Raw genomic sequence first — 12547 nt, 5'->3', positions numbered from 1 at the left:
CTAAAAAATGACAATACGTTCATTATTATAAGCCGTTCATACCTGGGGAAAACAATAACGACAGCCTAACCTAGAAATAATCAACAGATAATTAGAGGGACAATTGTAATAATTATTAACCGAGAGAATCCAACAAGATGCCTACGACACTACAAACCCTCCTTAAGACTTCCATGGCCTTCGCAACATCCCCGTCAGCCGTACATGGGGGCCTTGCCCTTACCTAAAAATATGGGTAGCACGTGGCTTGAGTATTATATAAAATACCCAGTAAGTCACCCCACTGTTGGGGTTAAGCATATAATCATACATTAGGATACACGCGATCGCATACAATACACATACATAAGCACAAGTGTCAAAAGAAACTGAGAGAGGTCTGCCTTCCATTCCTTCCCATGGCCTTAGGCCCTTGCTTTGTCCGGGCGGGGGTAGATGCATGGTACTTTCCCACACATGGCCCACGTGTGTGACTGTGGGCCCACCAGGCGAGCTCGCAAGCGAGCTCCCTAGGCTTGGCTTGGTCGGGTATGTATGACATACAATACCGGACGCCACGAACAAAGGAGGCCCTGCATGATATCATGGCGAACACAATATCGAATATACGCGTCCATACCATCAGTAGCATAACGGGAGAGTGCCTCAGGTACATAACCATAGCGTGCATAAGGTTCTTAAGGTTTACCTCCATGGCATTATACATACAACGTTCCATCCCCTCACTGCATTACATAGCATAACTGGGTCAACATCGAGCAAGCATATCATAGCATACTAGTCATCTCATTCATGGCATGCGGGGTTCTCATTACAATCATGACATGTCAATCAAGCTCATACATACCGGGTAGCAAACCGTGTCACAAACGTCATATACATAAACATGGCATACATAGCATTTCACTACAAGAATCACATACATAAACATGACATACATAGCATTTCACTGCAAGAATCATCTAACCTAGCATACATCAACAACACACATGGTGCATGCAAGAGCTACAGGGCACGCACCAACATACATACATAACTAACGCCAACAGTAAGGTTACTTACCTCGATGGTCTTGGTTGAAGTCACTCAGAACGAGCTAATCCCAGCGGTTAAATACGTCCTATGATAACCACATAAAAACTTAGGAACCTTTCATAACATACCCTAGCTAAACCTCATGCTATTTATCAAAATAAACTCCGACCTAATCTGTCTTTAACGTTTAGGAACCATACTGACCTTGGATGGTAAAATTGAGGGCAGAAATGGCTTCGGAAGGATTGAAAACCTTAGAATCGATATATTATAGTGATACCGAGTCACCAAGCCGAGCTGCCGAGCCGACTAACTAAGCCGCCAAGCCGAGCTGCGGGATTTGACGGAGCCGAGCCGCGGGATTTGATGGAGCCGAGCCACCGTACACGTCAAGCCGAGCCGAGAGCACGCGTGCGGAGCCGAGACCAAGGCTGCAGCGCGCGTCCGTGTTGGGCCGAAACGCACAGGGCCCGCGTTCGTTCCGTGGGCCCTAATCGCAGAGTTCGACTGCCGTTGCCGATGAGACCACCGTTGTCCTTGGTGATGCGTCTGTTCCGCTTGTCCCGAAGTACCCTGGTGTCAGTTTGCTCCTTCCTAAGGGCTCATAGAAGTCCGAAGTCTTGCGACGTTTTCGATCTCTCACCTAACCTTTCGGCTCCTCCCTCACAGGTACGATAGTGACTCGAAAGGAAAAGACAGCTAATAAGTTACCTAGAGTTTAATATGGGGACTCAAGCCATTAATACGCCCTTGCTGGCAAGGCATGCCCCACCGGAAATCCCACGATTTCCGGCGAGATTTAAGGCGTTTTGTTTTTTGAAACCCTTATCATCTAGCATCCAACAAATCTCGGACCAACATCCGATTGTTGAATGACTTCAACAAGTGAAGTCTGCATGCAAGATATCCAACATCCAACAAATCTGCGACCAGCATCTGATTGTTGAACGACCTCAACAACTGAAGTCTGCGTGTAATATATCCAGCATCCAACAAATCTGCACCTCACAAATTGCTTTTCTTTGCTGTTTATAAAAATTAAAAATTTGAAAATATTATATTATTTTCTTTTTTTAATGTTTATAAAATCCTATTTACAAGTGTAGTTAAATAATTAATAAATGTTTTTGTGAACTAAAAAGAATCAATACAAATTTTAGTTGTCATTTTTTGTGAATTAAAAAGAATAAATACAAAACCATTCCAAATTTAATTTTTGCTAAATTTAAAATATACATCATTGGTGATCTAAAAGAGTTTTCCTAATTAATAAATAATTTATTACAAATAATATTTAAAGTAGAGGACATAAATTACCATATTGAAATGAAAATATATGAATTTTTTCGATAAAAAATTGTGTCATTAAATGAAAATCTTCCAATAAAATTATTTAATTTATAGACTAATTCCCTTCCATAAAAAAAAAAAAAAAAAATTAAATCTTTATTTAGACCCTTTATAAATAACTTTAGATTTTGTTTATATATAGAAGTCTTTATTTAAACCGTTTATAAATAACCATTCATTCCCTCGATAAAAGGAGGGGAAAATAGAAACCAAAGCATCTCATCCATTTTCACAAACAAACATGGAAACTGTGAAGCTCTGCCTCTTTCTCCTCTTCGTCTTGGCTGTCGTTGCTCCTCCACTCTCCTTTGCCTACCATGAAACCTCCAACGATTCATCTTACGTCAACGATATTTCTAAATACAGCTTCTTTGGCGGAGACTCCTCGGAAGCCATGACTGAAGATAGTCGGCGACAACTTTTCCAATATGGATTCGCTTATAATAAGGAAGCTCGCAGGAGGTTTTTGACCTACTATGCACTTAGTAAGAATAATATCCCTTGCGGCCGTCGTGGTACCTCCTACTATGATTGCAAGAAGCGTAGAAGGATCAATCCTTATCGTCGTGGTTGTGCTGCCATCACTGGATGTGCTCGATTCACCGATTAAACAAGTTTTATTGCCTCATTGAATTGGATTGTCTTTGCTTTTATCATCATGTATTGATCTGATTGGTCTTCTTTCATTTTATTTTGGTGTCTTGCTTTTATCATAATGAATTGATCTAATGGGTCTCTTTTTAAATTTGTTTCGGTGAATTTTTTTGTTTTTTAAATCTTCATCGTGGTTTGTCACCATTACCAAATGAGCTCGACCTAATGTAATGATTAAGCTCGATTCTCCGATTAAATGGAGTTTTGTTGTCTAGTTAAATTATTTCAGTTTTTTTTTTTTTAAATTCTTGTATTTGAATTGAATATGTTATTGATTGACCTAAACAAAATGGTTTTAATTTTATCACATAAAATATTATGTTTTTTAATTTTTCAAATGTAATTTAGATTTAAATAAAATGATAAAAAATGTAATTTGAATTAAATACAAAACTATTTAAAATTTCATTTTTTGCTAATTTTAAAATATATATTATTGATGGTTCAAAATGGTTTTCTTAATTAATAAATTATTCACGGCAAATATGGTTTAAAATGACATAAATTACACACATGTAACGATCTAGAATTTCTATTTTTAAGTTTAAGGTCCTACTGACTAAAATACGTGTCTTGTCCTACTGACTAAAATACTAAAATACATGTCTTGTCCTACTGACTAAAATACTAAAATACATGTCTTGTCCTACCGACTAAAATACTAAAATACATGTCTTGTCCTACCGACTAAAATACTAAAATACATGTCTTGTCCTACTGACTAAAATACTAAAATACATGTCTTGTCCTACTGACTAAAATACTAAAATACATGTCTTGTCCTACTGACTAAAATACATGTCTTCAGTGCGAATGCGAAAATACTTCATTTCATTTAAACCCTTCAGCTAAACACGACTTAGGTGCAAAACTCCACCCTTCAGCTAAACACGACTTAGGTGCAAAACTCCAAAATACTTCATTTCATTTAAACCCTTCAGCTAAACACGACTTAGGTGCAAAACTCCACCCTTCAGCTAAACACGACTTAGGTGCAAAACTCCAACACAACAAATGACTAAATAAATAAATGTTTAAATTAAAAACCCGGTAGATACTACAACATCTCCTACAAAGTCTCAGGGGCATTTTTGAAACATGAATTAAAGTAGGAGGGGTTTTGAAACATGAATTAAAACAAACACCAACACAACAAATGACTAAATAAAATAAATAAATGTTTAAATTAAAAACTCGGTAGATACTACATCTCCGGGGGCATTTTTGAAACATGAATAAAACAATACTCATTACGAGATTGATAAAACAATACTTTGCCAAAGCGACGAACTCATGAAGGAAATGATCTTTATATGGAAATAAAAATAAAAGAAGGAAATATTTCGATCTTTACATGGAAATAAAAAAAATAAAAGAAGGAAATATTTCGGAAATAAAAAATAAAAGAAGGAAATATTTCGATCTTTACATGGAAATAAAAAATAAAAGAAGGAAATATTTCAGAATCGTAAATGAACCCCAAAATCGAAAGGCTCTAAATGAAACCCCGGGAAATAATAATAATAATAATAATAAATAAATAAATAATAAAAATATATTAAAAACAAAAAAACATTTGATAACAGATCCCTCCTCCTTCCTTCAATCTCTCACCACTCTTTTCCTAAAAATAAATCTGGCAAATCTCTCACTCTCTCACCACTTTTCCCTAAAAATAAATCTGCCAATAAATGAGGAATTCTTTTATTTATCTAGAATTTCTTCGTTCCTACCAAAACAAATAGGAAAAAAAAACAAAAGGTTTAAGCAGATTTAGTTGGGCTGAGGAGATAGGTCATTTGAAGAGAGGTCAGTAGTCGTATGTTAAAGCTTTCTCTTATTTTATTATGTAATATTAATTTGATTACAATTATTTAGTTTTGAATTAGAGATTAAACGAAAAGAATTTTGTATGAGTTTTAGGAAATCACAACCAATTATATTTTAGATCTCTGTTGCAATGATTTAAGTTGTCATAATTTTACATGAATCACATAAAAAGAACCTAACCAAATGATCGATTAAATTAAAAGTTAAGAATATAATTATTAACTAAATCTGAAGGAATGACAAAGGAAATAAGAAAAAAAAACTAAATAGATTATTAACTAAATCTGAAGGAAGACAAAGGAAATAAGAAAAAAAAAACTAAATAGATATGGAAATCCAGAATAAGAGAGAAAAAAAAGTAAAAATAAAAAGGGAAGATTTGGAAGTAAGAATAGATTAACAAAATTGGTCAATAATATCTCCAAAAATAATAATAATATCTCCAAAAATAATTACTGAAGATGGAAGATTGAGAAAAGATTTTGTTAAACATAATTTAAAAAAAATAAAACAGAAACATCTGAGGCAAGGAACTCCATCAAATTTCGTTAGAGAAATAATTTTGTAAATCAGAGAAATAATTTTATAGGGTTCAAACTTAAAACTGGGTTCACTTGGATTTCAATGGACTTTCATTAAGGATAATGACGGAACATCTGTCTAAGCTAACCAGTTAAGTGACCTTACTATCGGCAGGGTTATATTTGATGTTGACACGGGCCCTGTGGTTCTACATGTGTCATATATATATTGCTATGTGTGAATTGTCTGTGGATCAATATGCTTCCTATATGTTATGTTATGTTATTATATGTGGTTTGTATGATAATAATTATGGTACGATGTGCTCAAGGATATGTTTGAGATAGGATACGAGAAGGATGCACAAAACGAAATGTAACGATAGAAGTAAGATACGTTCATGAAACGTTAAGGTTAGGTTACATACCGGAGTGCTATGGATAGGAGGATTGATGAAAGAATACAGTTAGGTTATGGGTAGAAAGGGATAGGTTTGTGATAGATTGATAGAACGATAGCGTTATGGTAAGTTAGAGAACGATATGACTATGAAGTATTTACGTTATGACTTGTTTATGATATGGTACATTGTATGCTAGATTATTGTGCTTAAGTACGTAGTTATGTGAACGTGAATGTATGCTATGTATGCTTTTAGTTTGATGTGATATGTTATACATGTGACGATGGGTGGTCCTTGAACGATTATGGCTTGTTTGTATGAATATTTGAATGTAACTACAAGAATTGTATGACATGAAATACGGTAAATTGCATGAAACATAACCCCGCTAGGAATATGTATGATATGTAAAGAAATGAGAATGAGAATGACATGTCAGCATGAAAACGTGACAGGGGGTTATGTTCATTAATGATAACTGTAGGACTAGTGGGACCTCATGCATATTGTGTGTTCATGCATTTGGGGGATATCCCTGTCCCATCACGAGGGTACGGACGCGTACATCTAATGGCAGAACAACGATCGTTATGCTTTGCATAGCACTGCCGTGACGGTTCTAATTTTAACGGGTCCCAGTATAAGGGGCTCTCAGAGTATACCCACCAGCTAGGGACAGTAGGCCAGCAGTGTGCGAACTAGCTGGTGAGCCCATACTCGCACGTATGGGTTGCGTGTAGAGTATATGGTACACGTCCACGATTATCTGTTAGGATTACACCGTAGGAAAAATGAAACGAAATGAAACGAAAGATAGGTCCCATCATTTCATTGCATGTGATTGTTGCATTTAACCCCGATAGTGGGGTCACTTACTGAGTATTTCTTTAAATACTCAAGCCATGTGCTACTACATTTTTCAGGTTAAGGCAAGGCATTCTTGTACGGCTGACGATGGCATCGCAACTCGAGATCATGGCACATGCATAGGATAGTGACATTTATTTTCTTAGACTTAGGATAGAATAAGATGTCTTAAACTTAAGACTTAGGATAGAATAAGATGTCTTAAACTTAAACGCTTATTTATTTTATTTCGCATCTTTTGTTGTGTTGTTTTAAAGATGTTTTTGAAACACGTAAGTCCATGGCTGTGTTTTAAGTTAAAAGTTATGTTTTATGGAATTTAAATGAAGTCTTCCGCATTCAATGTTTATGGTACGTATACAGTAGCGACCTTAAATTAAGTAGAAAATTTTGGGTCGTCACAGTTGGTTTAACGGCCCTAACTATGGCGGAATATTTTCGAGATGTTAATGAACAAGACATGCTTCTATTTATCAACAATATCTTTCGTTTCGTTCAAGCGGCGAGCATACTCTTGGAGCTTCATAGGCCAAACACCTTTTAGAACTAGTAACCGTCACGATAACATTAGGTTAAACATATTGATCATTCTTCTTCCTGAACGTCGCAGCATAATAATCGTTCTCCTTGTAGCATGATGATAACTATAATGATCGTTTTCCTACCTCGCAACGTACGTTTGTACTATCGTGAAGGGTAAGGGTATCCTGCATGACCCCCCAATAATGCATGAGGTCCCAACATTTTTTTCATTTTCACTATCATTTAATACAACCGTGGTAGCGTTTCGTACATATTTTTCATATCATTTCACATTTTGTTTATCATATCATTTATCTTATATTTCATGTATACGTCGGGGTTGTATTTCATACTAGTTCTTCGTTTTGCATGTTAATCACATCGTATCATTCAAATTACATAACTATGTCATATCATAACTCATATCATAACATTTCATGCTTGGAGACATAACAATTTTCATCATATACATATCATACCCTAAAATTCCAACTAATTTTCTAACATTATATTTTAATTGTCATCCCTCACATTTTTAAAGTAAAAATTAAATAACCAAGTTTAGATTGTGTATATATATAGAGGGTCTTTATTTAAACCGGTTATAAATAACCATTCCTTCCCTCAATAAAAGAAGGGGAAAAAATAGAGACTAAAACTAAGAGTTTCATCTCACCCATTTTCACAAACATGGAAACAATGAAGCTCTGCCTCTTTCTCCTTCTAGTCTTCGCCACCGTTTCTCCTCCATTCTCCTTTGCCTTCCATGAAACCTCCGACGGTTCATCCGCTTTCGACTATAGTTCCCAATACAGTTTTTTTGGTGGAGACTCTTCGGAAGCGATCACTGAAGATAGTCGGCGACAACTTTTCCAATATGGATTTGCCTATAATAGGGAAGCTCGCAGGAGGTTTTTGACCTACTATGCACTTAGTAAGAATAATATCCCTTGTGGCCGTCGTGGTACCTCCTACTATGATTGCAAGAAGCGTAGAAGGATCAATCCTTATCGTCGCGGTTGTGCCGCCATCACTGGATGTGCTCGATTTACCGATTAAACCGAGTTTTGTTGTCTCATTGGATTGGATTGTCTTTACTTTTATCATGTATTGATCTGATTGGTTTTCTTACTTTTATCATCATGTATTAATCTTTGGTTTTCTTACTTTTATCATCATGTATTGATCTGATTGGTTTTCTTACTTTTATTATCATATATTGATCTGATTGGTCTTCTTTCATCTTATTTCTGTCTTTTATTATAATGGGTTGATATAATTTGTCTCCTTTTAAATTTATTTGGGTGATTTTTTTTATTTTTATTTTTATTATTATTATTATTATTATTATTATTATGTCACCATCACCAAATGAAATGATTGAGCTCGATTTATCCGTACATGGTTTTGTTGTCTAGTTAAGTTGTATTTCAAGAAGGTTTTCTTAATTAATAAATTCTTAATTATTAAATTATTCATGAAAAATATGCTTTAAAATAAAGGACAATGACATATAGACCTAAAATTTTCAAATTAATTTAAGATCTCTATTCTATACATAGAGCTATGGACCACACAACAAAAAAAAAAATAAACGTTTAAATTAAAAACATCATAGCTTAGGTTTAAGAAAATAAATACGACTACCTTATACATGTATCATGGTTTTGAGTTTCGATGCCGTCGTCAACCATACCGGAATGCCTTGCCTTAATTTAAAAAATGTAGTAAGTGACTCCACTGTTGGGGTTAAATGCAAGAACATGGGAATGCAATGACGAGACCTATCGTGCGAGTATACTCTAGGAGCTTTTTAGGCCGTCGTGCGAGCATACTCTAGGAGCTTACGTTAGAATTAGTAACCGTCATAGCAACATTATGATAATCATTGATAAGAACAAAAACAAAAAAGTCAATATTAATTCAAATTAATCCTTTGATGGATTGTTTTTACTTATATTATAAGTAAAAGGTAGGTAGGAACTAGAACTAGAATGAACAGGTTACTTATATTATAAGTAAAAGGCAGGTAGGAACTAGAACTAGAATGAACAGTAGCAATAAATGCGAGAATATTTAATCCCATAGAGATGATAAATTAATCCCATAGAGATGATAAATATTTCGCTTGTAAATTCAATGAGCTGCATTTCGACTCTCTACAATGGTATGATATTGTCCATAAGTGCTCATGGCTTCCCCAAAATGGCTCATACGGAGTTAGTATTCCTCAATTCCTCACTTCCATGATCATTCAACACCTCCCCTCGAACAAAGTGTGTCTCCCCTTAATCGAGGCTCAACTCCTTTGGGAGTCTTAGTAATTTTTTACTGCCTTCGAAGGCTTGACTCATTTTTCTTTTGGAGTGGTATTTGAGGATTTACCAATCTATTGGCCATTTTTTTCTTTTGGAGTTCTAGGCATGGCCCTACTTTGGGCTTCCCCAAAAAGCCTCATACCAATAGAGTTAGTATTTCTCACTTATAAACCCATGATGATTCTCTAAATTAGCCACCCATGATGATTCCCTAAATTAGCCGATGTGGGACTTCCATCATTCAACAATGAATAACAATATCAGAGCTATCAAATCGATTCGAATTGAATAGTATAACATAGGAAGATCTTTTATCCATACCGAATTCAAACAAAATGGGATTCCTGATGCAATCGATTCGAATTGAATAGTATAACATAGGAAGATCTTTTATCCATACCGAATTCAAACAAAATGGGATTCCTGATGCAATCAAGAATTTCTGTATGTGAAGGGTATGGGTTTTCTATATGTGAAGGGTAGGGGTATCTAGAGCACACAATAATACATGAGTTCCCAACATTTTTTTCCATTTTCATTATCATTTAATAGAACCTCGTTTTGCATGTCAATCACATCATATCATTCAAATTACAAAACTATATCATATCATAATATTTCATGCTTCTAGACATAACAATTTTCATCATATAAATATCATACTATAACATATCACATCACAATGTATCATATCATAAACATGTCACTTATTACATATCTCGTACCATAACATTGTTCATATCATTTTCATATCATATCCCAATATATATACACGTCATTCACATGTTGTATCATAATCATATCATATCATAAACACTTTGTGGTCATATCGTTCTCTAACTTGTCATAGCCTTAACATTTTTATATCTATTACAGTCATAACGTTACATGAACATACTTAATCATATCATTACAGGAACGTATCCTAACGCTATCGTTCTATCAATCTATCATAATCCTATCTCTTTCTACTCATAACCTAACCATATTCTTTTATTAATCTCTCGTATCTATAGCACTTCGATACGTTACCTAACTTTAACGTTTCATGAACGTATCTTACTCCTATCATTACATTACGTTTAGTGCATCTTTTTCGTATCATATCTCAAACATATCATTGAACACATCGTATCATAAGTAATTATCATACAATTCACGTATTATAACATACACATATCATATCATAAGTATATCGATCCATAAATAATTCACACATACTAATGTATATGACACGTGTAGAGCCATAGGACACGTCTCATCATCAAATATAATCATGCCAATAGTAAGGCCACCTACTTGATTAGCTTAGTTGTCACCCATTTATCCTTAAGAAAGTTCAATTTTGTCATTTGTATTCAAGTTAATCTCTATGAACCATGACATCAATTTCAATTCTCTAAAGTATGTTACATGGTTATTAATTTTAATTAGGTTCATCATTTACTCTATTAAATTACATCTATGTAGTATTTATTTTAATTCCACATTTTTCTTTTTATTTTTTTTTTATTTTCTTACTGTATTTCTTTTTTTTTCTTTAAGAGTTTTTTTCTAATCTTTTTGGATATTCTTTTTCTATTTTGTTAACAGTATTCTGGATTTACATTAGTTTTTAAGGGTATTTTTTATTTACATATGTATTTCATTTTTCTTTCTATATTATGTAAGCCTTCTAGATATTTCTTATATCTTTTTTTAATTCGGTTAACAATTATATTCTTGATTTTTATTTTAAGATTCATTTGGCTATTCTTTTACTATAATTTATGTAAAATTATTGACAACTTTAAGTAATTGCAACCATGTAGATCATTCGTTGTGATTTCCTAAAACTCATATAAAATTATTTTCCTAATTCAAAATTAAATAATTATAACTCAATTAATTTTATTTAATAAAATAAGAGGGAGATGTAACATATTACTGATCTCTTCCAATGACATATCTCTAGTGAAACTAAATCTGCTTCAACCTTTTGTTTTTTTTATTTGTTTTTGTAGGAAACAAGGAATTCTAATATTGGTAATATACTGTTTTTACCGAAAAAGGAAAAAGAAATTACTAATTTGTAGACAGATTTATTTTTAGGAGAGGAGTGGTAAGAGATTGGAAGAGAGGAGGAGAAATAGATTACCAATTTTTTTAAAATTTTGTTTATTATTTATTTATTTATTATTATTATTATTATTTTTTTTTTTTTGGATGTTACAACACATGTCTAATTAATATTGAAATGAAAAAATATTAATTTTTTAGATAAAACATTCTGTTACATGAAATCTATCAATAAAATTATTTAATTTTTGAATTTATTTATGGGGTAATCCTCCTAAATTTGTGGAATTTTTTATATTATTTAATTTTTTTTTTTTTTTGAATAATTTAGTTGGGTGATAAAATTCCGCTAGATTAAAAAAAAGTTGAATCTTTATTTAGACCGTCTCTAGATTTTGTTTAGGTATAGTCTTTATTTAAACAGTTTATAAATAAACATTCCTTCCCTTATATAAATGAAGGGAAAAATAGAATCCAAAACCAAGAATTTCTATCTCAAACATTTTCACAAACATGGAAACAATGAAGATCTACCTCGTTCTCCTCCTCGTCTTTACCGCTGTTGCTCCGCTCTCCTTTGCCTTCCATGAAGCCTCCCACAGTTCATCCCTCCTCGACGATAATTCTCAATATAGCTTCTTTGGCGGAGACTCCTCCGAAGCCATGACTGAAGATAGTCGACGACAACTTTTCCAATATGGATTCGTCTATAATAAGGAAGCTCGCAAGAGGTTTTTGAGCTACTATGCACTTAGTAAGAATAATATCCCTTGCGGCCGTCGTGGTACCTCCTACTATGATTGCAAGAAGCGTAGAAGGATTAATCCTTATCGTCGCGGTTGCGCCGCCATCACTGGATGTGCTCGGTTCACCGATTAAGCAAAATTCTGATGCTGGTTGAATTGGTTGGTCTTGCTTTTATCATAACGGATTGATCTGATTGGTCCCTTTGAATTTTATATTGATTATTTTTTTCTTCTTTTATATT

General features: G+C 33.8%; 3 protein-coding genes and 1 long non-coding RNA gene across 4 annotated transcripts; 3 read left to right on the top strand and 1 right to left on the bottom strand.

Moving 5' to 3' along the window:
- On the bottom strand, nt 1-1192 carry LOC111434551. Its single transcript, XR_002708968.1, has 2 exons — nt 1063-1192; nt 1-223 (listed from the first exon to the last, which is right to left on the bottom strand). It is a non-coding gene; the product is annotated as an uncharacterized LOC111434551 (long non-coding RNA).
- A 1434-nt stretch (nt 1193-2626) lies between these two features.
- On the top strand, nt 2627-3069 carry LOC111434547 (protein RALF-like 4). The gene has a single exon (XM_023071966.1). It carries the CDS (start codon nt 2627-2629, stop codon nt 2993-2995), a length of 369 nt encoding a protein of 122 aa, XP_022927734.1. The 3' UTR covers nt 2996-3069.
- Nucleotides 3070-7806: 4737 nt separating this feature from the next.
- On the top strand, nt 7807-8258 carry LOC111434548 (protein RALF-like 4). The gene has a single exon (XM_023071967.1). The coding sequence runs from the start codon at nt 7874-7876 to the stop codon at nt 8240-8242; it is 369 nt and encodes a 122-aa protein (XP_022927735.1). The 5' UTR covers nt 7807-7873; the 3' UTR covers nt 8243-8258.
- A 3784-nt stretch (nt 8259-12042) lies between these two features.
- Nucleotides 12043-12547, top strand: LOC111434549 (rapid alkalinization factor 23-like). Its single transcript, XM_023071968.1, has one exon. The coding sequence runs from the start codon at nt 12073-12075 to the stop codon at nt 12436-12438; it is 366 nt and encodes a 121-aa protein (XP_022927736.1). The 5' UTR covers nt 12043-12072; the 3' UTR covers nt 12439-12547.

The sequence above is a fragment of the Cucurbita moschata genome, unplaced genomic scaffold (assembly GCF_002738365.1).
Source record: "Cucurbita moschata cultivar Rifu unplaced genomic scaffold, Cmos_1.0 Cmo_Scf00045, whole genome shotgun sequence".
NCBI classification, from domain to species: Eukaryota; Viridiplantae; Streptophyta; class Magnoliopsida; order Cucurbitales; family Cucurbitaceae; genus Cucurbita; species Cucurbita moschata.
This window is presented reverse-complemented; position numbering and strand designations above follow the sequence as displayed.